A 25,567-nucleotide genomic window follows, 5' to 3' on the forward strand; every position below is an offset into this window, starting at 1 on the left:
CATTCCACAGGCTCACAAACCCTACATAAAAAACTGCTCAGAGTCCTAAATTTCTTGCATTTAATCTACTCCTCCTATCAATATTCAATCGCTGGAACCCTCTGTAGTGATCAATAGATTTTGAAATCACTTGCAGTAAATGCTTACAATTGCCTGTGCAACAACCATCATTGCATTTTAAAGTGATTGACTGGTCAAATATTATGACGTTTGAAACAGAAAGGCGATAGAGACGTGTCTTCACTGCACATGATGCCAACAGTAAAAAAAAAAAAAATGCACCTTGATCCTGGACACCAGAACAGACCCCGATTTACATTCAAACTGCTTTAATCCAGACCAGTTCATAACAAGTGAAAAGGTCTAGTGCTGAGCCAAAACTAAAGGAGGCTGCTCTGCAGGTCATACTTTTCCCCAATTATTTCTTTCCTTTCTATTCTTCCTCTTGTAGTCTCCGTGCTACAGCCTTCTGTCGTTAAACAATCACTTGCTGCCTTCTCCTCGCTTTCTGCCATCCACGTTGTACATTTAATAGTAAAACACTCAGACTCAGGAGACCAGATCTTCCAATTTCTTCTCCCTTTCACCCGATTCACAAGAGCTACTTTCTTCAGAGTATTGAGAGCCGATACAGGGAACAATCAGCATTAAGAGTCCACAGCGCAGCAACATGTTTGATGTTGTGTGAAGAATCCACGTTCATGACCTTCTCTGCTGCAATATTTTTGCTGTGCACTTGAAACAAAGTCATCGGGTGGGATTTTCCAGCCCCCATCAGCAATGGCGTGATTTCCGGTAGCAGAGGGCGCTTGGCATTGCCCTCCAGCGGGATCTTCCAGTCCTGGTGTCTACGGCATTTTGCATGGCTCACCTGTCCCGCCGCGGGAGGGGGTCACTTTTGGCAGGACTGAAAAATCCTGCCTGCGTGAAGGGCCATAAAAAATCCCACCCACCATCATTCACTGTATAATAGCTTACCTGACTGGGCTACTTGAAAAATTCTATTTGCTTAAGCACTTGATTAGGTTGAAAATGCTCAATATCAATCAATGTGAAGTAGAAGGATTGTTGTTTCGTTAAAAAAAAAAGAGACTCCAGTAAATCTAACTAATAATACTAATTTCTCTAACGTTTAAGAACTTTTAAAAGATGTTTGTGATATGATAACTCACCAATTTCTTGCCGTGTGCTGCAAACCCCAGCTCCATACTGGACAGTTGCTCTGGTTGCTGCATCAGCACAGAAGCCTCGGCGTTCAGCAAAGCCCAGGTAGTTGTATGAACCCATGTTGAGGACATCTTTGATAATTGTGCCGGTAAACCTAAATTTAAAAAGATCCATCGATCACCTTCATCAGTTGATGTGCCAGTAATACATTTCCTTGTCGCATTGCTCCTTCCAAAATGTATTGCCTCTCATTTTTCAGGATTAAATTCCATCTGCCACTTTTCTGCCCATTTGACCATCCCGTCTATATCTTCCCGTAACCCATGACACTCACCATCACTGTTAACCACCAGTCACAGTGAAGGAACTGGATTTCCCTACTAGACTAAATAACTTCTGCATCCACCCTAGCAAATCCCATTATTATTTCAAAATCCCCAGTTAGCTTATCCTCTCACTTTGCATTTCTGCACACCCAAGTACTCCATCCGGAATGTTCTGTTCCAGGAGGTGTAGGCGATGGTGTCCTGTGATTATATTCCCACAAATAGAAAAACCCCTTTCCTGGAATGCTTGCCTATTGCACACGCCAATCTCAAAAAAACGCATTTATGTTCAAAAACTGGGCTTGAGGTTGAGTGAGGAAGAAAGCTGAAGAATGCAGAAAGATATCAAGGAATCGGTCAGCGAGGTAGAAAAGTAATAAAGAAATTCCAGCCAGGGAAGTGAGAGGTATGCACTTGGGAAGGGAAACTAAGCCAAAGGAATTACACAATAAATGATTGGATATCAGTAGTGTGAAAGAACAGAGGGACCTTGAAGCGCATTTTGACAGATCACAGATGTCAGGGCAGATGGATAAATGTGGTTAAGAAAGCATACAGGATATTCTCCTTCATTCGCCAAGGCACAGAATACAAAGAGGTTTTTAAAAACATTTGTTCATGGCACGTGGGCGTCACCGGGCTGGACCAACATTTATTGCTCATCCTCGAGGGCACTTGAGCCAACCACATTGCTGTGGATCTGGAGCCGAAAGGACACTGGCGAGTCAGATGGGTTTTTACGACAATCGACAATGTTTTAGACTTTTAACTCCAGATTTTTTTATTGAATTCAAATTTCACCATCTGCTGTGGTAGGGTTCAAACCCAGGTCCCCAGAGTATTACCCTGTCTTTCTGGATTATTAGTCCAGTGACAAAACCACTGCGCACTTGCTCTCCTAAAAGGGTAGAACTATATAAAACACTAGTTGGGCCATAACTGGAATACATTGTACAGCGCTGATGACTACATTATAGGAAGGATGTGATTGCACTCAAGGTGGTACAGAGGAGATTTACAAGGATGTTGCTGGGAATCAAGAATTTTAACTATGAGGAACGATTGCAGGGCAGAGGAGATTTAACGGTGTATAAAATGATGAGGGTCCGGACAGAGTGGATAGGAAGGATCGAATTCCTCAGTGGGGGACACAGATTTAAATGTAATTGGTGGAAAGTATTAGAACAGAGTTGAAGAAAAAAAATCTAGTCACGCAGAGGGTGAAGGAGGTCCACAAGGCCAAAACTCTCATAGCATTTAAAAGTACTCAATGCACATAAAATGCTGGAACCTACAAAGCTAGAAAGTGGGGTTGGACTGGATCACTCTTGTTCAGCCAGCACAGACACAATTAACTAAACAGCCATCTTGAAAATTATTAGTGGGAATAAAATTCACAGCCTTTTGTTCACACACAATACTGGCATTACTCATTTCAAATATACTGCCAGCTGCAACAAATGGGGGGGGGGGGGGGGGGGGGGGGGGGGGCTGCTTTTAATTTCAACTCGTGTCCAAATGGGTCTTTACCAATGATAAAGACAATGATAAAGACAAAACACAAAAGTGCATAAATAGATACTTGATTTTTCTTTTGCTCAGTGGATTGAAATTACCATTAATGTTGCCTTTTGCATGCAGAGATAATGCAACACAATTAAGAGATCTTAAAAATACCAGCCAACAAGTCTCTCCCCTTTCAAATATCACTGGACAAGTACAGGGAATCATGGGGTCCTAATTTCATCAGTTTACAGAATCTCAGGATTGTATTCTACTGATGGGCTAAAAAAAATCTCCCATCACCATGACTCGGAGCTATTTTGCAGCATTGACGAGCTGAAAAGTCAAGCAATTTGGCTTCTTTAATCAACTTCACACTCATTTTCCTCACCTAGTTGCTGGATTTATTGGTTCTAGCACATTTGTGGCTGGTATTAAAACGACGTGCATTATTTGTAGCGAACAGTACATTGTGAAATACATAAAAAGGACAAACTCAAAAATCCAGGATTTCAAACTAACAAGCAGAGAATCAATACCCCCCTCTGTAATAAATCTGGATTATATACTTTATTCACAATTATTTACCTCCTTATTCCTTGTGGCAAGAAAACAATGTTGGCATTCATGGCCTGAAGGCAGTTTAACTACCCCTCGAGATAGCATGCAGTCCATATCTTATCCCACAGCGAGACCAAACCAAACGGAGATTTGAAAATGGCTATGATCCCTTTCACTGCATAATAGACAGTCCCCATTCCCAACAATCAGTAACAACTGTTACTATATTTTACTACATTTAATTTTCAGTTTGAGCAACATGAAGATAATCAAAATGTCTTCAAGTCCAAATATCAGCGTTCTTGGTTTTGGGTCAAAGACTTTGGGTATTTTTCTAAGAATGATTGGTTAATTCACTTGTGTTGAGACTCTGGGACCAATGGGCTGGAATTGACCGCACACTAGACCAGGGTGTTGTAATAACATGCTCGTCCTACTTGCACCTTGGTAAAGTTACCCAGTTTCGTCTGAGCTCAAGTTCTCTGCCCCTGAAACCTGTCCATGTTAGTCACCTCCAAACTTTTGTGACCATGAATATCAACTTTGGATCAGTTTAAAAATTGAGTTGACCCCAGGTCCTTAACAGACAATAGAAGATGACACTTCAGAGCGGTACCGAGGAGCCCTGAATTGTTGGAGACGATGTCGCTCGTATGGTATCTTCTAAACCAAGCCCTTGCTTTGCCACTCAGATGGACATAAAACATGCTGTAACACTATTGGAGATGAAACAGAGTGTTCACTTATCTGGGCAACATTTATTCCTCATTCAAAACCAGATTAACCAACCAGTCATTTAATTGCTGCTTTTGCAACTTGTTTGCAAATTGCCTGGTGGGTGTGCTTGCCTACGAAATGCTATGGAATATTCTTTTTTTTTTAAATTTTATTAAAAATTTTTTTTTTTTTTTTAATGAGTATCCAATTATTATTTTTTCCCAATTACGGGGCAATCCACCCAAACTGCACATCTTTGGGTTGTGGGGGTGAAACCCACGCAGACACAGGGAGAATGTGCAAACGCCTCACGGACAGTGACCCAGGGCCGGGATTCAAACCCAGGTCCTCAGCGCCATAGTCCCAGTGCTAACCACTGCGCCACCATGCTGCCCTTGCTATGGAATATTCTACGGATGTGAAATATGCTCTATAAATGATAAACGGTTCCAATGCTTCCCATTCTATCCACCTGTAAACTTCAATCCCATCCCCCACATCAAGTCCTGCTCACCTATCACCCCCTGCCCTTGCTGATCTAAACTGATTCATTAGCTCAGCAACTCGATTTGAATTCCTGATCTGCGTTTAAACATCTTCACAGCCTCAGCTCCCCATCATCTTCCTAACCTCAACCAGAGCTACAAGCTGCCTCGCCGCACTTTCAGGTTCTGGCATTTTGCACAGCTTTCACATCACTGTCAGCCACGCCATTAGGCCGTCTCGGCCTGAAGTTCTGGATTTCAACCCTCCTCGACCATAACCCAACCCGCTGCTTCTCACTCCTACCTTTCAGACCTTAATTAAAATCCACCCACAAGGCTTTTGTCACCCACTCTTAATCTTTGGTTTAGTGATGTCTCCTCAGCTCTGAAGCATCTTGGGATGCGATTCTATGTGAAAGGTGGTACAAATATGAAAACCCTTAGTTTGTTCAAATGCAAGAACTCGGACTGTTCCTTGTCCACAATAACCCCCACCCCTCTTTTCTGTCGTCTTCAGTATACTTATTTTCCACTCTTCCCACCCACCCTCCAGTGAATTTGGAACCGCTATGAGAGGTCAACCATCATTATCTGATTCTGACTGAAACATCCAAGGTAATCAAATCATAAAAATCCTCCTCCAGGGGCGGCATGGTGGCCCAGTGGTTAGCACTGCTGCCTCACGGGGCTGAGGACCCAAGTTCGACCCCGGCCCTGGGTCACAATCAGTGTGGAGTTTGCACATTCTCCCAGTGTCTGCCTGGGTCTCACCCCCACAACCCAAAGTTGTGCAGGGTAGGTGGATTGGCCATACTAAATTGCCCCTTAATTGGAAAAAAGAATTGGGTACCCTAAATTTTAAAAAAGCAAAACCCCTCTGCCTCCATCCCTACTGAAATTAGTCTCCTGTGAATGGCAAGAATATTCATGGTTAACTTTTATTTAACAGGCTTAAAGAGTACAAAAGACTGGGAAAATTGGCGTTTTTGTTTGAGCCTTAGAGTTTAAACACTCATGCATATCACACGTTTCTTAAACATGTACACCAGCTTCAAACAACAAAAATTGAGTGCCTAACACCACAAACTTAGGTTTGCAAATTGGCTCATTAATCCGGAATAAAATTCGCAGGTACATTAAGTGTGGGTTGGGTGACTCACTTGAACGTCCAGTTGTAGTCATGAGACACTCTCTCCATTACATCAAACTTTGCTCCGGGGACACTGCAGATTGGCCGGTTCCAACTGTCTCGAATTCTCATATACAAGTTTCTGGTATAGAAATTTTCAAAGTCTTGGTACAATGGCACAAAATCCTACAGAGGAAGAATTTAGAATTATGTATTTTATCACTCTGAAATTGAAACAATTTTAATGATGCAAAAATTAATTATCTTACCCAATTTAAAATGATGTACAGAATAGTGCAGCTATTAGTTAGCTCAGTTCATCCATATGATAAAACTAAGCAAATGTTACTCCAAACTTAAGAGCTTGTGTGTCTGTTGTAGAACAAATACCTGCCAAGGTTTGGGCAACATTTGAAAGTTTGAGACTCAGCAAACAAAGTTTACAACACATGACCTGGAAATTGAAGTCACCACTTGACTAAACTCTAGAAATTTTCACTGTTTTCAAAGAACTACTGAAGCCAATAATGAGCAGCAGTCCCATCTGTGCCCTCGATGTTCTTTAAAGACATAAATCAGGCAAAGCATCAATTATACAGTCAATATAAATTTCCCAACTGTTTTGAGCAACCCCAGATGAGGTTCCCCAAAGTTGTTGATCCGGGTGAGACTCCGCGAGTGGTCACCGTCCGGCTGGGACACCCCCAAAATTGAAACAAACCCGGGCGAGTACAAGTTTATTAACTACTAAAAAGGCAAGGTGAAATGGTAAAACACACGCATCTATATTCATAGAGATTAGAAAAAGAACAGAGTCCAACTAAGCAAATATAAATCAAAAGTTCTAAATAAATATATTGAATAGTCCTTCTGCTGTGAGATGATCAGAATTGCAGCTGTAGGGGCAGCACGGTGGTGCAGTGGGTTAGCCCTGCTGCCTCACGGGGCCGAGGTCCCAGGTTCGATCCTGGATCAGGGTCACTGTCCGTGTGGAGTTTGTACATTCTCCCCGTGTTTGTGTGGGTTTTGCCCCCACAACCCAAAGATGTGCAGGGTAGGTGGATTGGCCACACTAAATTGCCCCTTAATTGGAAAAAAATGAATTGGATACTCTAAATTTATATTTTAAAAAAGCATTGCGGCTGTTACAGGTTGGTTCTGGTCGCTGACTTTTGCGAGGAAGAGTTGTTTCTTCAGTTTAGGTGTTCTGTAGTTCAGTAGAGAGATTGCAGTTCTTTCCAGTTGCAGCCGTTCTGCTGTGTCATCGACTTTCACAGTCAGAGAGTTTTAATAATAATAATAGCTTATTGTCACAAGTAGGCTTCAATGAAGTTACTAGGAAAAGCCCCTAGTTGCCACATTCCGGCGCCTGTTTGGGGAGGTTGGTACGGGAATTGAACCCGCGCTGCTGGCCTTGTTCTGCCGTACAAGCCAGCTGTTTAGCCCACTGTGCCAAACCAGCCTCTAAAAAGCTGGCTATTTTTGCAGAGGCTCCTACCTTGGTCACTGAATCTCCTGACCAGCTGCCTTTTTTAACGCGCACACACAGACCGGTGCCCATAGGCCAGGAGCAAGCGGCTTTTACCCTATGTATATTTCAACTGAAGATCCAAAATCCGTCTTGGCGATTATACCCAGGATCTTTGGATAAGATAGCCACTCTGTTCAAATCAGTCTTTGGATGGCTTTAGAAGTACCTTGTCTGGAAACACAGGGCAAGGGTTCCAATGCTCCTTAGAGAAACCTCCTGCAGTCATTCCTGTCAGTGGCTGGGGTTTGTGTCCATTTTTAAAATATATATAAAACTCCGATTTATTTTTAAAGACCAATAATTTCATGTATAGTCCAGAGGTTCTTCTCCACCATAACAATAAAAAAATTTACATTAAAAATTATGCAGTTTAGGAAAAATATTGTACCATTGTAAGTGCTATTGTTTCAAGAACGTATACTTGTGCAACACCTCTAATATAAATGAAACGTCACAAGGCACATAAGCAAAAATCACACTGCACTACACAAGGCGATATTAGGTCAGACGACCAAAAGCTTTCTTCGAAGTAGCGGTAGATTTTAAGGAATGTCTCTGAGGAAAGCAAGGTAGAAGTACGGAGAGGTATAAATGAAGGTACTCCAGAGTGGAGGGCACAGGCACTCGAGGTACATCCACCAATGGTTGAGCGATTAAAATCAGGGATGCTGAAAGGACCAGAACTGGAGGAGTGTGGATCTCAGAGATTGTAGAAATCAAGATTTTGCTTGAGCAGGAACTAAAGTGAGTCAGCAAGCTTCGGAATGAAAACTTGGTGCGAGTTCAGACAGAGGAAAAGTTTTGTATGACTTCAAGTTTAGAATGTGAGCAACCAACCAGGAATGCATTGGAGTAGACAAGTCTGGGGTTAACAAATGAGGGTTGCAGCAGCAAAGCAGATGAAATCAACCGATGGAAACAGGCAGTTTTCAAGATGGCACGAGGTTGGAAGCTAATCTCGGGGTCAAATGTGACAAAGTTGTGAACAGACCACCTTAATCTGACTGTTGCCATGGAAGAGGGATGGAGTCAGCAGTCAGGGAATGGGGTTTGTTGCATGGACCAGAAATAATTGCTTCAGCCTTCCCAATATGTAATTGGAGGACATTTCTGCTCACCAAGTAGTGGATGCCAGATAAGCAGTCAGATTTGGTTTAACCTCGGAGTCGTCAAGAGGGGTGTTAATGAAGATGTGAAAATCAACACTACTTTTAGTCCTATTCAAGTTCAAGTACATCGGATTTCATTTGTAATTTTAAAAAGAGCTGTTTCAGTACTGTGGGCAGGGGCGGAAACCTGATGGGAGGGATTCCAACAAGTTTCTAACCTTCTGAGAACCTTTTATTCATCTACTCTCCTGTGGAGACCTCCCAACAGGTTTACTGCATCAGAAAGTGTAGGATGTGGGTAGGTAAAGGAGCAAGTCCAGCTAAGAAATTCAGAAATCGGCATCTAGCACTTGCATGGCTGACAAAACATATACACCCCATAAACAATGCTGTTTGTTTCCATTGCAAATATGCCAGGTGAGTTTCAAAATCACTGATGACGTATTCCAAACATTTTCTCCACCGCCATCATTACCACCCCTGCCCAAAAAAACTTGTTCCCCAAAACAAATTTCCCCATTTACAGATCTAGTGTGCACACATACGGACTTTTAGAGACAAAGTAGTAACCAGCAGCACCTTTATATAGTCCAAATGCTGTTGTAGTCCACTTCGAAGATGCTTTGTGACTAATCAAGAGCTAATACCACATCCAAGTGAGCCACAATCATTGTATAAGCATATGAAATGTAAATAATCAACTCCTTTATTTCTCAATGTGTATTGCCAAAACATTATACCACAACGCATAAACAGTGCAGCTTTCATTTGATGTTTCAAAGGAATTTAAAGGAGGAAATAAACTTCATTTCAATTGGATTTTACCCTCAAAAGTGGAACTAATGGGGAAGGTCATTTCTGGCACCCTTTGTTGCCATAAAGGACCAGACTTTTTGCTCAACAGAAACCCCTCTTCATGGGTTTTGTGAACTACTACTAAATAAACCAATTTGGCTCTGGTCCACTGAATGCACAAGTTCAGCTATTGACATAAAATAATAATAGTCGTGATTATTGTCACAAGTAGGCTTACATTTACACTGCAAATAAAGTTGTGAAAATCTCCTAGTCGCCACATTCTGGCACCTGTTCAGGTACTCGGAGGGAGAATTCAGAATGTCCAATTCACCTAACAGCAAGTCTTTCTGGACAGTGGGAGGAAACCGAAGCACCCGGAGGAAACCCACGCAGACACGGGGAGAACGTGCAGATTCAGCACATACAGTAACCCAAGCCGGAATCGAACCTGGAACCCTGGCGCTGTGAAGCAACAATGCTAACCACTGTGCTACCGTGCCGCCCATAGCATGCAAAATGCCCAATTAAATATGCAGACGCAGTCAGATAAATGATGCCATTAGACTGCATGCATGGAATAGAGAGAATCTGCAATTCCAAATGGTGCCGTATTGCGTGGTGAATCAGGTGAGCAACGCAAACAGTAGTGCCAGGTGACTGATATAATTGTGGCCTGACGCTAGCAAAGTAACATACTAAATCAGCTAGTCTGTGATGTGGCAGTGTGATGGTCTTCCTCTGTTGCTTGCATGTCGGGTACAGGCAATTAAGATGAATGTGTTGGCGCGGTTTTTTTAAAAAAAAATGTTTTTATTCTCCACTTCACATTTTCCTTCAAAATTTACAACACGCCCACAAACAGTAAATGTTAACACATACAACATCAATCCCCTAAACAATACCAACGATCCCATTCTCCCACCACCCTAAACAACGGCCCACCTGTCAATATATGCATCCAATAAAACAAACCCTCCCACGGTGGAAACAAAAAACAAAGAGGGGAAAGAAAAAGGAGTCCGGGACCGCCCCTGGTCACCATTGACCTATAGAGTCCACTCCCCCTCTCCCTCCCTACACAACCCCATCCAACCTCTGAAAGAGTACCATACGTGATACCCAAGAGTCTCCAACTCCTCCCGTCCACTGCCTCTTGTAAAACTCCTCCCCCCAAACTCGGTTCCTTCCCCCCAACTTTCCATCCCGACTAGACCACTTGGACCCTGTTCTCTCAGGCTCCGATGGCCACACCCCTCCCCCACCTCACTCCCGTTCACTGGCCGGCTTAAACCGGCCAAGGTGGAGGCCCCCGCCAGGGTCCCTTTCCCGGCCCTAGGAAAGCACAGAAATCCCCTTTTAGCACACAAACCCCGCATATCCACCTACACCCCAAAGAGCCCTCATTTCGAGTGAAAGTCCCATCACTTCCCTTGTCCAAATATATACAACATTGGCTAATTTAGCCCATATACCCGCACGCAGTGAACAAAAAAAGAAGAAAATACACTCATGAGGTTACATCGGCACATGGCCATTTCTCAATTCTGCCACAGTCCTTCTGCCTTCGCAAACTCCTCCGCTGCTTCCGCCATTCCAAAATAAAAGTCCGTGAGCTTGTCAGTCACCCTCAGCTTCGCTGGATATACAATGCCACACTGCACCTTGCTAATGTACAGTGCCCTCTTCACCCGGTTGAAGGCAGCCCGCCTCCTCGCCAGCTCCACCGTAAAGTCCTGGTATACACGTATACCAGCTCCAGCCCACTGCACCACCCGCTTCTGCTTGGCCCAGCACAGGACCTTCTCCTTCACACTGTACCTACGGGAGCACAGTCACTACCCTTGGCGGCTCACTCGCCTTTGGTACAGGCCTCCACGACCGATGAGCCCGATCTATTTCATATCGGGAGGGATCCTCCCCCTCCCCAAATAGTTTTGCCAGCATTGCGGCAAAATACTCAGTCGGCAACGGTCCTTCAACTCCTTCGGGCAGCCCCACAATCGGGCAGCCCCACAATCCTCAAATTCTGTCGCCTGGATCTGTCTTCCAGGTCTTCCATTTTTCCTCGCAGATCCTTGTTAATGTCCATCACCTTCCGCATCGCCTTCCCCATCGAGGTAAGTTGATCACCGTGCTGCAATAATGTCTCCTCCACTTCCTTCAGCGCCTCCCCTTGCTCTTGCACCTCCACCACTGCGCTCGCCACCGCCGTAGTCACCGGGGAAATCGCCTCCTCCACCAGCACACTCAACCTCCCTCATCTCCTTCCTCATTGTCTCCATGTATTTTGTAAACTGCCTTTCGAATTCCGCAGCCATCACCTTAGTTATTTCTTCAGCCGGAAGCAATGCAGCCTTCCCTGGTGCCCCAACCTCCATTTTCCTTGATGATTCCGCGGTGACTTCTCCACTCCCCGACGGACCTTCAGCGGTTTTCTTTACGGACGTTTTTTTGCTCACCCTCGACATTTTTCTTCACTGTGCCGCCTCTGTGCCTTCTCCCTGCTTTTGCCGCCTTCGTGGACCCTGGGACCGGGCTTAAAGCCCCGAAAATGCCGTCCCCAAACGGGAGCCCTCCATTGTGCGGCTGCCTCCCGCCCGCCGTCGCCGGAAGTCCATTGGCACGGTTTTTATTCATTTCAGTGCCTGCCGATCTCTTTGCCAAAGGCGTTTTTAAAGGAAGTGGCGAGGATGATTACCTCATTTATTTGGGGAGGGTGGAAGGTGGCTAGGATTAGGACAGCACTGTTGCAGAGAGGACGGCAGTCGGGGGGGGGGGTCCTCCCGGATTTACTGTATTATTACTGGGCAGCGAATGCTGAGAAGGTGAGGAGTTGGGTTAGAGGGGGTGGGGAATCCCAGTGGGTGAGAATGGAGGAGAGTCTGTGCAGGGGGCCAGGGTTGAGGGCACTGACAACAGCGCTGCCTCCTGATGGCCCTGGGGAAGTACTCGGAGGGGTGTCCGGAGGTGGTGGCGACATTGAAGGTCTGGAGGCAGTTGCACCAGCACTTTAGGTTGTGGGCGGGGTCAAGAGAAATGTCGATTCGGGGGGGGGGGGGTCGTAGATTTGAGCCAGGGAAGTGTGATGGGAGTTTTCGGAGATGGGAGTTAGGGTATTAAAGGATTTGTTTCTGCGGGGGCCAGTTTGTGAGGCTGGAGGAGCTGGGGAGAAATATGGGTTGGGGTGGGGTGGGGGGGGAGAAGAGATGTTTAGATATATGCAGGTCTGAGATTTCACTAGGAAGGAGCTTTCTGGTGGCGCCAGCCCCCACACTGTTGAAAGAGTTACGGACGACAGGGGGAGTGGAGAAGTGGGTGGTGTCGGTGAATTATGGGGTGATTCTGGGAGAAGATAAGGTACTGCTGGAGGGGATTAAGGCAAAGTGGGGGGAAGAGTATGGAGATGGGGCTGTGGTGTGAGGTGCTCCGGAGCACGAATGCTTCAACTTTGTGTGAGAGGTTGGGGCTGATACAGCTGAAGGTGGTGTATAGGGCACACCTCATACCAACGAGGATAAGCCGACTCTGAGGGGGTAAAGGATGTTTGTGAACGGTGTGTGTGTGGTGGTGGTGGTGGGGGGGGCAAGTCTCATTCATGTGTTTTGGTCCTGGAGAGATATTGGAGGGAGGGTAATCTCGAAGGCACGCGAGACTCTAACCAGGTCCCCTAGAAGCCATATTCGGGGTGTCGGATCAGCCAGGGTTGGAAGTGGGTGGGTAGGCGGATGTCTTAGCCTTTGTCTCACTGATTGCCCGAAGGCGGGTCCTGTTGGGGAGGTCAGCTTCTCTGCCCTGTGCTCTGGCATGGCAGGGGGACCTGCTGGAGTTCTTGACACTCGAGAAAGTGAAGTTTGAGTTGAGGGGGAGGATGGAAGAGTTCTACAATTCATGGGTTGTGTTATTATATATTTTCAAGAATTGGATGACATTGAACATTAGAGGGGGGGGATTCGGAATGTATAGGTTATTGGTGATTATGTATGGGTTGATGGTGGATTTGATTCTTTTTCTTTGGTGTTTGTATTTAAAATGTTGTGGGATGTTTGGGGGTGGGTGGGATGAAGGGATTGTTGGCCATTGTACTTGATACTGTTGGTGGGTGCAAATTTGATGAAAATGTGAAGAAAGAATAAATTTTAAAAATCGGGTAGTCTGCATTGTATACAAATGCACGCTAACACAGTGGGTAGCACTGTTGCTTCACAGCGCCACGGTCCCAGGTTCGATTTATGGCTTGGGTGGAGTTCTGCACATTCTCCCGTGTCTATGTGGGTTTCCTCCGGGTGCTCCGGTTTCCTCCCACAGGTCCCGAAAGAAGTGCTGTTAGGTCATTTAGGTATTCGGAATTCTCCCTCAGTGTACCCGAACAGGTGCTGGAATGTGGCGACTCAGGGTTTTCCCACAGCAACTTAATTTCAGTGTTAATGTAAGTTTACTTGTGACAATAAAGATTATTATTAGGTAGGTTCCTTCCTGTTGGTAAACAGCATCACTTGCTGCAGAATAACTTTAATTCTCTGTTTTTCAAATAGTCTCAAGACTCCTCTGTGGAGCTCTGTTGGCATGCATCAGACAGGAAGTGATGCCAATTCCTTATTTGGTTGTTGAAGTGTGAGGTGGGGCACAGCAGGAAGGCAGTTGATACAGTCTTTCAACACACTAGCTTCACACGGTTGCCCTTTCTTAGGATGGTCTCTCACTAGTGTGCGAGGCTAACAGCAAAAAGGATCAAGCTTCTTAAATCTTTACATCAAGTGCAATTATGGAGTAAATTATGGAGGGACTCATTAAGCCTTGGAGCCACTATAAAGAATCATAGAAGAGATTTTCAGCATCAAGTAGCCACTGTATGATGTGAAAGTGTACAAACTCAGCAATAGCATGATGGGAAAAATAGCCAACTTATGTAACCATGTATAAGAAAGCTGTGTCAGCTATTACCAAGACCAGACCCTGGCAAACTAGACAAAGCTAAGAATCCACATAATCGTATCATACGAGGCCAGAAGAGGGAAAAGAATGCCTGACCTTAGTAAAACCTGATAACAAAGTCACGACCTAGGAATGTCCTGATAACACAACCTCATGACCTAGGACCATCTGCGTCAAGGCATCATGAGGGCAGAGGTGAAAGCAAAATAGGACCACGTCTTAATCCCTCAAAAGATAAGATACTGCGAATAAGCCAAGTCAGGGTCTTTCCATGACAACATGGTTGTTCAGACTTTGACTGTATTGATGTCCTTACTACTGATTACATTTTTGAACAATGTCTGTTTTTGTAAACTGATACAGCTTTTGTATAAATATTGAACGGTTTCTCCATGTCTTTGCGAGCTTGGGGAAGAACCAGCAGTTTTGCATTAACTGCTCTCAGACTTCAAACTGTAGCCGTACTGCATGCAGACTTTGGGCAATAAAGACCAAGTTATTTTATCGAAACAGAGTTGTAAAGTTGTTTTTTTCCACAGTCTCGAAGTAGGAAAGATTTCCAATTTGACAGGATAACCAATGATTGTAAAAAATAAGACTAATATACACAAAATAATCCTAATGTTAAACCATGGCCTCAAACATGTCAATTCTAAATTTGTCCCAACAGGATTGTCAACAGGTGGCATGACCCCAACACCTCCATTACTGGGGCCAAAATGGAAACTTTTACTTTGGGAATATGGAGACGAAGGAGAAAAATAGATGCCGAGAGGATTCTAGTTGGGGAAGTTTTAACCCCATTTTCATAGCTTTTATAAATGATTAAAACTGGATGAAGTGCAACGCTAGAGTTGCAAGGTAGCCAAGATATTTACATGAATTGAGGAAATTACCAAAAGCATTCAGTGTCTGCTACCTTTTGCTATCAAAAAACAATAAAAATTGATGTCAAGAGGTCAACTGCTTCTGGCATCCTCACAGCTCCAAAGTCAATTTGCTGTCCTTCCCACATGGGAACATCAAAACAATTTATTTATGGAAATTTTATCCTTGGAATGATTTTTTTTTAAAAAAGAGCATTACAGGTATTCTGGCAGGGTGAAAGTGATAAATTACACCACATGGTACTGTTAGGAACCAAAAAGAAATAAGTTTCATGGCTCAGTCTAATTATTTCAGCTGAATTACAAAATGGAAGTGAAGATAACAGAATGCAAGTTGTGTGGCCAGACACAGAAAACAGCCTGGGAAGCTACTGCTGTAAAAAACAAAGAAAAGCTGAGACAGAGGTAGGGCTGCAAGTTAAACACAAGGTTAGAGTAGAGTAGAGGTTGTGAATTGGACAATTTTATTGCTGTTGCCTCAGTTTTGCCAGAGCCAAACAGACCGTTTAATAGGGTTTATTATAAGGAGCCTCTGGGGTATCTGCACCATCACCTAACCCAAGGGGATTCTGCAGGAGTGGGCCGCTTGGGTGATAACCGTCTCTGGGGACCTTGAATGGAATATAGTTGCCGGTGAATGTGATTCCAGGGTCCAATTGGTGGAGTGGGAAAGTAAATTGGGGTTAGAGAACTTTGGAACATTTCTGCAAGGAGTAATGGAGGGGCTTGTGGTTGCAGACACCATTTCTTTGTCGTCTTGACTAAAGTGAAGTGTGCCCTTTCATTTGATGTATTATTTGCCTGTGAATTCACGTTTTAAGTGTGTTAAAAGTTGCAAAAAAAGTGAAATCTTGTTGCCAATTTTTTCATGGGGGGGTCTTTGGGTAAATTTTAAGTTGGTTTACAGTTTTCCCCCCAAAGGGATCGTGACAATCAGAGATGGGTAGTTTCTTTTCCAGGCTACTAGTTTAATTGCGATGCTGATAAACATTTACTTTAGTCTTGTATCTTCTTACTAAGCATTTGAATTATTTCCTGATGATTTCTTTTGTGCTTTGATCCAGCTCTGCATTTGTTAATCGTGGATGCAAATGATGGAGAAATCAAGTTTATCCTTCCTCCCCTTCAACTCCAAAGCTAGATGTGAATCCACATTAGAGGGGATTTTAATTTGCTACTGGGTAGAGTCTCAAGAGTCCAGAACACTGATTATATACAGAATTCCAACATCTCGGTTTGCAAACAGTTTTTGCAGAACACAACTTCCAATAACTTTAGATCTGGGAAATGTGAGAGTGCATAAAGAAATAATCAGCTTCATACTGTTGGCGCACCACAGTAATGGGAGCACAATACAGAGGTAACAGCGCAGCAAAATCTCTCAGGTCTTCTGAGGTCAGGTATTGGCAACAAGTGCCTCTTTCAGTGGAGTACTCAGTTAACACTCATTGCTTGCACTTTACTGCTATGCTCCTAGAATCAGATCTGCTCCTACAGTCAGATCGCTGACTTAAGAGGCTTGAAGTAACACCCACTGAAAGCGAGCTTGAATTTTGTCAGTGAAAATTCCAACAGCGCAGGACTAAATAGATTTGCTGCCGTTTTTAAGAAAGGTTAATACATTTATTTTCCCCTCGTGCAATTAGAAATTATACTTACAATGTAGTTCAGTCACAATGCTCGAGTGCTTGTTGTTAGCAAACTGAAATTGCTTCACAAGATGAGAGTTCTAGAAACAATTAACTTCCTGCTTGGTACAAAGGAATGTTTGCACTGCAGATGCCATCTCTGTACCAGTTACTCACAGTGCATTTTTGGAGTTCTGTTACAGCTCAGCAATACATTACCAATTGGGTCATCATGCTCAGCTTCCTATTTTCACCTGATAAAACTCCAGTTCAGGAACTAATATTGCCAACAGTGCCTGCACCCAAACTCACTGGAGCGGTTTTGATGCTGTTTGAGTGTTGCACAAGGTGCCATCAAGTTTCTCCATGTAGGACTCCACGAAGACAGCTTTTATTTCAGGTCTGTGCAGCTACCTTTTAAACATGAATTATTCTGGAATATAGGTCTTACTTTAGTGAAAGGCTTGCGGAATCTGATATCATGGAGTGTAATTAATATACAAGAATGTGTTAGTGCTACTGATTTTCTAAAGATTGTGACTGTGGTTTGGGATAGGAAGAGCAAGTAAAGTGAGCTAGAAAGAACAAGCACAATAGGAGCAAGCGAGGAGTGTGAGCAACAAGCTGTATTTGTATAGCACCTTGGTATTAAAAAATGACTCCGGGTACTTCACAGGAGCACTATCAAGCAAATTAGACTCCAAACCACAAAGTAATTAAAGCAGATGTCTTAAAGCTTGGATAGAAAGATAGGTAAATTAGGAGGAGGCCATTCGTCCCTTCGAGCCTGCTCTGTCATTCACTGTGATCATGGCTGATCAACCAACTCAATAACCTGATCACACCCTCACCCCCCTCTTCCCCCCCCCCCCCACCCCTAATCCCCTTCACCCCATCTTAAAGAGCATCTTAAAAAAGGAAAGATTGAACAGCGGAGAGTTTTACCGAAGCAATTATAGTTTGGAGGGCTGGAGTAATTTAAGTCGGGGATATTCCAAGAAGCCAAAGCTGGATGAACACAGTTGTCTCGGAAGGTTGGAGGGCTGGAGAAGTGTACTGATGTAGGGAGGGGCAAGGTCATGGAGGGATTTAAAAGCTGGCAAAATGTTTTAAAATTGAGGCATTGTTTAACCAGCAACCAGAATGCCAGCGATAGTCAGGTACATGAAAACAAAATAGTTTACACATCAAAATGAAAAGGACTTATGGGGCTTTTCACAGTAACTTCATTTGAAGCCTACTTGTGACAATAAGCGATTTTCATTTTATTTCATTGACTGGTCATTGTAGATTAATCATTTGTAGATTAATCATTTCAACTCGAAATATTTTACCTTAAATTGCTAAACCTAAAGAAACTCCAGGCTTTGGGCTGTTGTGACATTTGTGACAGAGGTCTGGCAGCTGAAGCAATTAAAAGTAAAATAAGAATACCAGATTTGGGAAATGCATATGTGCCAACAGTTGAGCCAAACTGTTTAGAAGCACATATCCTGTAATTAGTATATGATGCAACTGAGGAAATCCTTTCGACTGACTCAAATCTGAAAAATCGAAACAGTTGTTTTTACAAAGCTAGTCCCAAGGGAAGTACAAATATGGTTTGATCTTAAAATGGAACATTAACTACAACTTTTATGGAACTTTTTATTCATGCACGAGATGTGGATGTCCTCTGCAGGCAAAAGGAACATGTCCGGGCATTGCACCTTTCTGAATTAAACAGAAGTCTGTGAGGATAACAATTTCCGGGAACATGCGTCATGGCAACACCTCAGCCAAGCAGAGTTGACTTGCCAATCAGTACCCTTTTCTGATATAGTATAAATGTTGCTCTCTTTGAAATTTGCTATTCGTGCATACACCCTGATGAGTGCAAGACAAAAAGCTTTGACAGCATGTCTCTTTATGAGCAATACTCAGATTGGACTGCAGGAATTAATTTGCAAATTTCAATCCAAGCACAATGTTGCTCACTTCAGGTGGATAGTGAGAATAATCCTGAATGATAAAAAAAATCTTGTTTTATGGGCAGTTACCACTGCACAAATATCAAACATTAAGTTTGATACTGCTGACTTGGTAACAGCAACATCACTTGGCAGCTATGCGAGACAGCTGACCGCTAAATTGTGTTTGGACAGTTTTACATTAGCACATTTAATTTAGATTACAGAAGATGAACAACCTTTTATGGACTGGCAGTCTACACTCAGCTGTCTGACATCAAGCCTTGGATAAACCACAATACCATTGCGGGGGACACAAAGAAGCTCATGTTGAGTGGGCAGCATATTGGAATGGATTGAATATTGGCCGGCAAATAGGAAACACAGTAGGTATGTATGGGTTTTTTTCCCGTTTAGCAAGATGGTATGCCACAGGGAACAGCGTTGGGACCTCAACTTTTTGCAATATATATATGGTTGGCAAATTGGCTGATGACACAAAAATAGGTAGGAATGCAAGTTGTGCAGAGGACATAAGGAGGCTACAAAAAGATATATACTAGGTTGGGTGAGTGGGTGAAGATCTGGTAAATTGGGCGGCACAGGCTGAGGACGTGGGTTCGATCCCACCTCCAGGTCATTGTCAGTGTGGAGTTTGCACATTCTCCGCACGTTTGCGTGGGTCTCACCCCCACAACCCAAAGATGTGCAGGGTCGGTGGATTGGCCACACAAAACTGCCCCTTTTTTGAAAAAAAAAAAAAAATAATTATTGGGTACTCTAATTTGAAAAAAAAAGATGCGGTAAATAGAATTTAATGTGAGAAAATGTGAAACTGTCCATTTTGGCAGGAAGAATAAGATATTATACAAATGGGTGTAGAGACATCTGGGTGTCCTAGTGCATGAACCATAAGGCAAGCATGCAGGGACAGCAGATAATGAGGAAGTCTAATAGAATGTTAGCAATTATTGCAAGGGGAATTGAATACAGAAGGGAGGTTACACCTCCGTTTTATAGGGCTCTAGTGAGACCACACTTGGGAGCACTGTGCACGGTATTGGTCAACTTATTTAAAGATGGATATAAATGCGGTGGAAGCAGTTCAGAGGTTTACCAGACTAACACCTGGAATGGGCGGGTTATCTTACAAGGGAAGGTTGCAAAGGCTAGACTTGTATCTGAAGTTAAGATTAAGAGGTGACTTGATTGAAACATAAAAGGATCCTGAGCAATCTTGACATGGTGGATGTGGAGAGGGCGGTTTCTCTTGTGGAAGAATCTAGAACTAAGGTTCACTGTTTAAAAAATATGGGGTCGCCCATGTCAGAAGACAAAGGTAGTTTTAAATAATCTACCTTTATATTTGTGGGTATTAGAAACAAGGTATAGGTGTTAAATTTAATTTTGTGCTCTTGTATAAGGGTTAAAACTTTTGTTAGCTTCATGTTAACCAAAGACAGTAGGTTTTGGTCATTTTAAACGGTGCTTGTATTGTAATTAAAGGTTCATGATACAAAAGCACTGTGGAGAAATTCGAAAAGCTAAGCTGTTCCTTAAATAACGTGGGCCTACACCGAAGAGCATAAGCACTTGTGGTTCAGTTGAAACCAGGTACCCAAGAAGAAAACAGCTTTCATAAACTGGTAGCAGAGATGCAGGTTAAGTCCCAGAAGCTAAAACAAATAGTTCTAGAAACCAGGGAAGTCTCAGGAAGACAAAGGGACAAAGAACCGGAACCTGAACAAGATACAGTTCATTGAAGTTAACTAGAGAAGCAAGTTAACTCACAGTTAAAGACAGGGCTGCAAGGTGCAGACCTGGAAAGTTAGCGAGCAAGAAGCCAGACATCTGAAGTAATCCTAAATTTGGTGACACCTTAATACAGTCTGTGAAGCAGTGGTGGTCTGCTAGTGTGGCTGGGGACCTGAGAGATTGTGTGGAAGCCTGAATACATGTGGTAATCCAAGACAGATAATACTGAAAAATAGAGAGACTGAACTCCTTGGAAGGGAGTCCTTGGTGAAGGCACCCAAGAGAATTTTGGATAAGATTCCAAACGTGTTTTATCAAGGTGTAAGTTATGTAAAACTGTTGCAGCTTTGTCACCACAAAATATTTAAGTATTCTAATATGTCAAAACTTGACACCCAAAGCTGTACTACTGAAGTATAAGCGGGACTCTTGCTCGCAACATTTTCGAAATCTGGAACTTTGTGCAATTTAGCCTTCGTCGTTGAAATTAGTGGTCCTCTCTCGAGTTGTAACACGAGACATAGCATTTTTAAATTAATCTCGCATCAATATTTTAAGATAAAACAAAAGGGAAACGTTTCGAAATTCTGCACCTACCTTTTGCTCTTCACGCTCAGTAGCATGATGACACTTTTCAATCTTCCACTCCCGTAGAAAATCCCTGAGGTAGCCAAACAGTGTAAGAATTCCATAACCCATGTAGGTCAGCACAGCAACAAGCATAGGAGTTTCCTCAAAGGATTGGTTAAATGACTTTTTGTATAACCCTCCATTCTGTGCAACGTGATGAATCTGGAACAGAAGAGTCCATGGATTCCATGAATATTCCATAACATTTAGTTTTTAAATGGCAAAAGTTCACGTGAACAGAAACATAGAGACTGCTGCTCTAACTATAAAGTCGAATGCAGTCAGCCCTTACACAGCTTATTCCAACTGAAGTGGGCTGTTTGCAATTTTCTGTTAGAGCATTAAATAATATGGGCATTGAGCAAAACAGAATAAGCATAAACTTCCAAGACAAAAATGCTGAAATCAGTCATGCTGAAATCAGTCAATGAAATTCAAAAAGAACTAAATTGACTTTAGGTGCTTTTGAACAACATTAAATATGCCATTACAAATGCATTTCGACCTGGGGGCGAGTAGGCATGTATTATTAATAGTAAGGGAGCGACTCATCAGAAGACAGCATTTTAGCTGTCATGCTGAGGCCACTGTCAAATCATGGTCCGTGGAAAGGCAACTTTGACCAGTCATTCGAAACCTACAAGATCAGCCAATCTCATGAATTTAAATACCAATGATTGTCAGTGTCAAATTGAAATGCTTATTCGGTTTTCAGTAAATTAAATTATCAAGTTGCCAATACAATTATCTTTATATAAAGAATACCCAAGGGAGCGTTTTTAAAAAAAAAGTAGTCCTCCTGGATATAAACTTCACTTTAAACATAATTATCACCACCAGTGTCATGTTTCAACACAGCCGCTAAATTACAAGATTTCAAGTGGGGGCATTTAATCATAGAATTTATTGCAGAAGGAGGCCATTCAGCCCATCAAGTTTGCACCGGTCTTTGGAAAGAGCACCCTACCCAAGCCTCCATTCTATTCCCATAACCCAGTAACGCGGCTTAAACCTTTGGACACTTAGGAGCAATTTAGCATGGTCAATCCACTGAACCTGCACATCTTTGGACTGAGAGAGGAAATCGAAGCACCCGGAGGAAATCCACGCAGACATGGGGAGAAAGTGCAAACTCCACAGAATCACCCGAGACAGGAATTGAACCTGGGGCCCTGGAGCAGTGAGGCAGCAGTGCTAACCACTGTGCCACCTTGCTGCCCCGCAAATGAAAACTAAACTAACATGGCTAAAGAGATATGGTAGTGCAAGTCATTTAGCAAATTTTCTCAAAAAAAAAAGACTTCCTCCATGTACTTTAAAATAGTCAGAATCACAAAACCACCCAATGTGGGAAGAATAAGCCCAAGATTCACATAGTGCATACATTTGAGGCATACTCTATCTTTTGCCATGTCATTTCTTGCTTATGTTCCTTTTTAAATTGCCTTGTTTCACCATTTCTAAAGGTTTATATATGAAGCGTTATCTTAGTTGGCAAATGGTAGCTGTCTCTAGTTTTTCTGTTCCGGTAGTGTACTATAACTCTGGATGGTATATGGTAATCTCAAGACAAGCCCCTCATTTCTGCATAGGTTTTAAGCTGAAGTATTTGCAATCCGAGTCCACATTGAGAAAGTTACATTTGATGTTCACTCCATTTTCCACCATCAGAATTTGCTAATCATTCAGGAGAACACCTCCGAGCACAATAATGGTTTTAACCGGAGCACATATTTGCTTATATGGCTGGATTAAACTGCAAGAAGGATAGGTATTTGGCGATGTACTGTCAAACTATTCTCATATCCATAAGATTATAAGATACAGGAGCAGAATTAGGCCAGTCAGCCCATCGAGTCTGCTCCACCATTCGATCATGGCTGATGTCGCTGATCTAGAGTTGGTCCTTGGTCTTTTCAATTATAGACACGAGATATGACTATGAAGATGGGTTTTTAAGCACGGCTCTCAAACACCACAACCTGACTAAATTAGCTTACGTGACCCTAAGGGAATCATGGAATATTGATGGAAAATAAACCGATGACATCCTAAATTAGACCTCTCCAAACAAATAAGAAGAATGAGTGGAATGGAGGTAGCCAAATCACAGTTATAGAGTGAGCTTTACCACAAGATGCACTGCAGCAACTCACCATGGACTGCTCTAAGCCGGTGACCTCGAAGATCAAGAACAGCAGACACATGGGAACACCACCACCTGCAAGTTACCTTTCAGGTTACACATCCTGATTCGGAAGTGCATTGCCATTCCTTCGCTGTCCCTGGGTCAAAATCCTAGAATTCCCTACTTCATTGCACTGTGGGAGTGGTGACTCACCACCACCTTCAAGGGCAATTTGGAATGGACAATAAAAGCTGGAGTTGACAGCAAAGTTCACATCCCATGCAATGATGAGACAAATTGCCAATAAAGCTTTTTTTCCATCAAGTCAGAGAAATGATGGGTGACTTGATTTGTGTTTGGTTTTGAACAGCTATAATGGTCTCTTTGTTACTGGTCACGCTGTTTTGGGCATTAATGATCAAAATGCTCCATCTGCACCTTGAAGAACTGTACATTCTGATGAGATTGCGGTGGTGTCCACTTGCTTATGACCTCACAAGGGTTTCAAACATTCCAGCCAGATTTGGCCACCTCATGGCTTGGTGGGTACCTTTCTTGATCCTGTCCAGATGGATCGAACTTCCACATCAGAGACGCAAGCACATAACTTCGCCAGCCTCACAGAAGGAGTGTTGCACCATTGAAGGTTCTCTCTTTGGGATGAGGTGTTAACCTGGGGCACCATTTGCCTTCTCAGGTGGACGTAAAAGATCTCCGACACTACTTCAAAGGACAACAGGGAGCTACCCCCAGTGATCTCGCCAATATTTATTACTTCAACCAAAGTCACTAATAAATCACTGGATCATTGTTGCATTGCTGTGCACAAATTGGCTCCCACATTCCCTGATGGTGACAAAAAGTACTTAATTGGTTGGGAAGCTCTTTGGAGCGGATGTGGTCATGAAAGCGTGTATATAACATCTTTATTTTCCTTTGCTACGCTAACCCTGACTTATATGCCTACAGAAGGCAAAAAATGGTTAACAAGCTGGTTAACTAGAAATAAACTTCAAGAAAGCTCACCTATACTTGGAGCTTACAGCAAGCATGGCTGACAGCTCTTGGAAATTTATGGCTCCTTTCAGCAAGTTTCAGCAAAATAATCTATCCTTTATTTCTGAAGCCTTGCACCAGTCAACATGGAGCACATTTCCCTCCCTGACACCACAAAGTTCAATGTTTAAATCAGGCTGCTATATTTAAAACGAGGAATACAAGAAACATTCTGGATTGAAGAAAAACAAACGCCACACCCCATTTCTGCTTGTGGGAAAATTCTTAATGCCATTTAATTCCAGGCAAGTTCATGTGCAAGGCATCAACACAAATTAACTATAATTTACTGGAAGACCTTTTAAGTGAGGCAATATATTGGTACTCAGCACAACCACAGCTGATCTCATGATATATAGTTCAATTAATCATCTTTGACTGCACCATGTTACATCACTTGTTATGGAAAATATGTACAAAAATGGAGTACATTAATAGACAGACGATAGAAAGTTGTGTCACTGATACAACTACGCTTTCTATCAGCTAACAATAAGATTTATTCAGCTCCAAATTACACCAGGCAAATGTAATCATAACTTGGGAAATAGGGTTGGAGTACTTTTAAAATTAAAATTCATTCTTCAGCTGTCAACAGTATTGCCAGCACAATTGCAGGTCACCAGATTTTAAGGGACATTGCTTCTGACTGCAAACATTGAAGCGTTCTAAAAAAGTTGAGTGACTTGTGCTCTATTAACCAGCTTCCCTATGTCAATGCAATGAAAATGCAGAATGCATCATTTTTATGCCACCAAAGTGGTTTTGTGATTATAGACCAGCTACTGCTGCATACACTGGTTATATGATTCCAATAGCCCGAAAGGATTGGAGGGGGTACTTTGTACAAGATTAATTTCCTTGCTGGCCCTGCTTTGTCTCCCCTCATTCTGCCTCAGGAGATTACATGATTGCAGGATTGGGGAGGGGGTTGGAAGGGTCAGGATGTGGAGCAGCTACATGAACAAGCAGGTCTCTTCCTGTGTGACAAACCTCGATGTTTGCAGATCAAGCAGCCAGCCTGGATCCAATTGCAAGTGAAAGTGAGGTCCTCCGCCGAGGAGCTGCAGGACGCAGGTGTTCGGTTCTCCCGACCAAGAAGCAAAATAGCAAGTTCCCCACCATCAGGGAATTAATCTGACTGTTTCAAAACAAGTAACACGCAACAACATTTTGAGATAGAAAAACATGGGGGTATAATCTCCCAGACTTTCCTTGCCTCAATCTTTAGCAATATTCAGAGTTAACTAACACACATTCTCAACTGTTGGTACAG

At 43.0% G+C, this 25,567-nt stretch overlaps 1 protein-coding gene across 1 annotated transcript in view; it reads right to left on the reverse strand.

Annotated features, from left to right (window-relative positions):
• The window catches only part of LOC140405135 (serine palmitoyltransferase 2-like), a 150,808-nt gene that overhangs the window by 92,515 nt on the left and 32,726 nt on the right, over nucleotides 1–25,567 (reverse strand). The window contains exons 2-4 of the mRNA XM_072493586.1: nucleotides 21,075–21,269; nucleotides 5,920–6,074; nucleotides 1,173–1,321 (exon numbers count right to left, since the gene is read on the reverse strand). Of these exons, the coding sequence (XP_072349687.1) occupies nucleotides 1,173–1,321; nucleotides 5,920–6,074; nucleotides 21,075–21,269 (499 nt within the window). The remainder of the gene's footprint in view (nucleotides 1–1,172; nucleotides 1,322–5,919; nucleotides 6,075–21,074; nucleotides 21,270–25,567) is intronic.

Source organism: Scyliorhinus torazame, chromosome 2, assembly GCF_047496885.1.
Source record: "Scyliorhinus torazame isolate Kashiwa2021f chromosome 2, sScyTor2.1, whole genome shotgun sequence".
Classification (NCBI taxonomy): domain Eukaryota; kingdom Metazoa; phylum Chordata; class Chondrichthyes; order Carcharhiniformes; family Scyliorhinidae; genus Scyliorhinus; species Scyliorhinus torazame.